Source organism: Lottia gigantea (genome assembly GCF_000327385.1).
Source record: "Lottia gigantea unplaced genomic scaffold LOTGIsca_40, whole genome shotgun sequence".
NCBI classification, from domain to species: Eukaryota; Metazoa; Mollusca; class Gastropoda; family Lottiidae; genus Lottia; species Lottia gigantea.
Genome location: NW_008709380.1, coordinates 1,785,061 through 1,789,568, shown reverse-complemented (window position 1 = coordinate 1,789,568; position 4,508 = coordinate 1,785,061). Strand labels below are relative to the sequence as shown.

Below are 4,508 nucleotides of genomic sequence, written 5' to 3'. Positions count from 1 at the left end.
TTTTTCGTTAAGGAACTTTTAAAAAATGGCAGCTTATTTCAATTATATTTCTTGCCAGAAATCTTCTTCAAAATGTCAAATCAAACTAAAGAATTAAAAGCGAGAATATCCATGTTTATGTCCAGTTTAATAAAAAAAAAGAGGGTTTATTTGAATATTTCGGACAAGTTTAAATATGGAAGCACACTTTCTCATTGCATTTTTCTTTTGTGAACAAAAAATGAAAATTATTGTTACTTTCTCGTGGGCAGTCAGTAATTATTTGGAGAAGACACTTTATATGTATCTTCTTAGATGTAAATCTCATACTGATGAAATCGTATGAATGAAGTCATTATTTAAACTATAATGATTGATAATATGATATTTCTAACTATATGAGTGAATATTTTTGACAATTGTTTTATATGTGTCTTTTATAAGTCTTCTTTGATTGAGATGGGTTCAATTCGATTTAAGTTATTTCATGTGTATTTTTTTATCTCCTTTGTTCTATTTCTTTTGTTGTTATATTTCAAATAATTATTTCAATTAAAATCAGTCATTTATTTCTTTTTTAATTTGACCAGAAAGACACGGAGGTAATTTCTATAGAACCATGCAGGCTTGACGCCGTGTCAATTTTTATTTATTCGATTTGGACATATGTAGCCGATAAGCCAACGATTTAGTACAATTTAGTGTTTTATCCGACTTCTAATACTGCAAAGAATTCACTTGTTTTGCGGCGTTTTAGTTGAAAAACAATAAATACTAGTGGAATAAGGGGCACAACTCGTGCTTTCAAGACTTACTTATTGTTAAGACGTTGAAAGTTTTGCGTTTTCCGGTTAACTTTGGCTTCCCTCTATCATCCAGGGGAAAATGTCACGTTCTATAAGTCGGAGCAATAATGTTGTAAACTGGTCAAACTTTACCCAATCTAATTTCCATAACATTCTATGGAACAGTCGTTTTTAGGCAAAGAGATGCAACTCGTCAACATACATGGCCAATTCAGCTGGCGACGAATGAGCTATCCTTTCTATTTGTAAATTGTAGAGTCAAAAATCTTTTTGAAAATTTCCCCGGGATGCTAATGATATCTTCTCTGGGGATTTTATATAAGAGGGACTTGACCAATGGGATGACGTCACTAGAGGGTTACAAGAGACCGTACGAAGTATAGTCCGGACAGAAACATGAGCTTTTTTGAAGAATTTTTTGTGAAAAAAAAAAAAATGGTTTCTCATATGGACCAACAAACACAAATAAAAACGTCGTCTCTATAGGACCCACTCTGATGCATTTTTTTGAAATGAGTTTGAATACCTAAAAATAGTATGTTATATAAAAAAAGTCACCAGCTATAAGACGCCTAGACAAGTTACTAGCTGTCAGTCGTGGTTGCAGATTTCATATTGACTACAAGTTCACATAACTCTGAAAATGATTTTACAAATCCTTGCTGTAAGCTGTTTAGGTAAATATTATATTTTCTTTGGTAATATGGTTTTGTTGTAAAATGGAAAATAGAAGTAGTTGTAAATTTAACATCATTGTTTGCTGGATATAAATTTCGTAAAATTTTCTATTTAATATATTTACCAACATTTATTATTGTGATTATTATAACGCTAATTAAAGTTATTATTAAATTTAAAAATATATCAATGAATTACTCCTTTCTTACATGTTATTATTGAATTCTTAACTAGTATTTAATCAGTCAAGTGTCAATATAATATTTTGATGTTGTAAATTTTTGGTGGTCATCCTGAATTGGCACTGCTTCCAATAAGACTACCACCAAACCTAATTAAAACTTTATTTCAATTTTAACAGAATTTAACGGAGATGCTCCTTTATTATGTTAAAAAGTATTCAAACAAAAGACTGGTTTGCTTAATTGGAAGTTGTCTGAATACGTTTATTTCATATATAATGAAAACTATGAAGGAAAATGAAGAAAATAGTAGGGTTTATAAACGTTTCTGAATTTGCATGCCCCTGAATCAAAACTTAAGTTGTTATGAAAAGTCTAAACAGTGCCTGAAATAGTCGTTTAATTAAAATTTTGAAATCGTCTACAGACCCAGCTGTAGAGTGCCATCGGGAGGTTCGATGGAATAAAACAATACTCGTAGAATAGGTGGGTTAATAGATTTATAAGGTAGACTCCAAATAGTTGCCGATAAATACTGGTATCTTGTCCAGCTTCATATCTTCTGAATTTTTCAGCTTTCTTCGCAAATGCGCAAATTGATGTTAATTCATGTACTGATTACAACACAACTGTAGACAAATGTAATACTGATAACACGATCGATGGAGGAAATCCTTTAACTTGGGCAAGTGTTGGAATGTTCTATAGCTTACCAGGAAATGTTTACTGCAGGTAAGAATGTAATTTTTATTATCCCAAGAATTTCATTGTTTATTCGCTCACTATCATTTACAATTCGGTCCAAAATAGACAAAGTTACACTTACAAGCTAGTAGACATTTGTTTAATGGATCTACATCCCGCTATAGAAGAGTAGTTTCCCAGTTCTTATACAGTGAAATATTTCATTAACATGAGGCTTTTTCGAATTTCCAGACCAGTAAATGATAGCTACTGTGTAGTAGCATGTTCAATTCAACATTCTTGCACAAGATTTTATTTATTCAAAGTAAGCATTTTACTTTCAGTGCTGCGAACAAAGGAAATTTTATGAAAGCTACTGAATGTATACAGAAAGCTTACATTGCTTGCGGTAAAAATGACTTTCATAAGTTTGTTTCGTCGGTTGATGGAATTAAAGGCGGCGTAGAATATTACTGTAATAACTATGAAGGTAGGTTATTTTGTTGGGATTGTTAACATAAATAATAGATATTGACAATGAAGGCGATATAATACGAAGAATTTTAGATTTTTACAGCGGAGAGATGCATTACTATTAAGATGACAGTTTTAAAATCATGCTCATAGAACTTGTAATGTAATATTTTATCGACAGGATCCTTGACCCAACAAAAGGGAGTCAAAGTCGCAGTGTGTCAAACGTTTAGCACCCATATAAATGTTTTGATAGGGACCTGATACTTTACCATGAAATCTTTTCTTCTAGATTTTGATATGAACTGTATAAGTGAACTTCAAATGTGTGCTAAGAATAAAGCTCCCGCCGATCAAACTATGCCAACCATGGATGATGAATTTAATAAAAACAGGGATTATTATTGTGGGTAAGTCTAAAAGATTTTTAAGTCAATAAGTGGTTGTGTGATAACCAGATTTAAAATTCCAAGAAGAACACTTGAAAATGATATTTTATGATGGGTTTGCCCGTAATAACTTCAACATCAGCAATAATATTAAACCTGAGCAACAAAAAAAAACTGAAACTGAGTTACATATTCGCCACAGCATTCTTGGTGTCGTCCACATCTTCAAACACCTTGATATTGGGCATAAGGAAGAATGACACGAAGCCAGGTCACACGAATTCGGGAGGTTGCTCAGGGAATCGAAGCCAAGGCCAGGAAGAAATCACGTCAAAAGACCAGCTTGTCTGCAAAAGATACTGCGGCTAGAGGATGGCGAGAGTTGTAGCAGGACACTGATCTGTTACTATACCCATTTTGAAGTTTGGATTTCAAGTTGGAGGGACACACCTCGCATATTTTTATACACGTTTCTTTTTTGCATAATTATTTTTTTTCAGTCATGCAGAACATCTTGGAGAATGCATCAATAGCAACGACAAACTGAAGAACTGTGCTAAAAATAAAACAATGGAAATCATCATGAAAATTGCCGAAGAATTATTTCCACCAGCATGTGATGCCACATCATTTGTAATTTCTTCTGTTTTATTGTTAGTTTCATTATTTATTACTCTTTAAAAATCTCTGTTCCACCTAATCTGAATTGAAACCAAAACATTACTACAGAAATCGTACGAATGAAGTCATTATTTGAAACATAATGATGGACAATGTATAATTTCAAAGTTGTATGTATGATTATCTTTAGAAGACGATTTGTACGTATTTTCTTCAATGTAATTTTTAACTCGTATGAAGCTTGTAATCAAAACTTGAATGAATACGAAACGCATACTGATGAAATCGTATGAATGAAGTCATTATTTAAACTATAATGATTGATAATATGATATTTGTTAACTATATGAGTGAATATTCTTTTGTACGTAAAGTCTTCTTTGATTGAGATGGGTTCAATTATATTTCAGCTATTTCATCCTTTTTTTTTATTTCCTTTTTATTATCATTATTATAAAATGTAATTAAATTGAACATTTCAATAAAAATTTTAGTTTCTACGGTCGAATGCGGACACGTGAATTTTGTACGTATTTTTCTGATACCTAACGTTTCCCATAGACTAGCAGCTCACAGTCCAATGCAGTCTCGTGTGCGTTTTATATGTTTAAAGAGTTGACTGGATATTTACAACCCCATCTTAAACGGGGGTAGGAGAGCGAACATTGTGATTGGTTTGTTTGCCTACGTCCTAC

At 32.2% G+C, this 4,508-nt stretch overlaps 1 protein-coding gene across 1 annotated transcript; it reads left to right on the top strand.

Annotated features, from left to right (window-relative positions):
• Nucleotides 1-1,428: 1,428 nt before the first annotated feature.
• LOTGIDRAFT_163564 (hypothetical protein) lies at nt 1,429-3,873 on the top strand (the record flags this gene model as incomplete). Its single annotated transcript, XM_009060068.1, has 5 exons — nt 1,429-1,462; nt 2,221-2,377; nt 2,674-2,819; nt 3,096-3,213; nt 3,693-3,873. The coding sequence occupies 5 exons, from the start codon at nt 1,429-1,431 to the stop codon at nt 3,871-3,873; spliced, it is 636 nt and encodes a 211-aa protein (XP_009058316.1).
• Nucleotides 3,874-4,508: the final 635 nt, after the last annotated feature.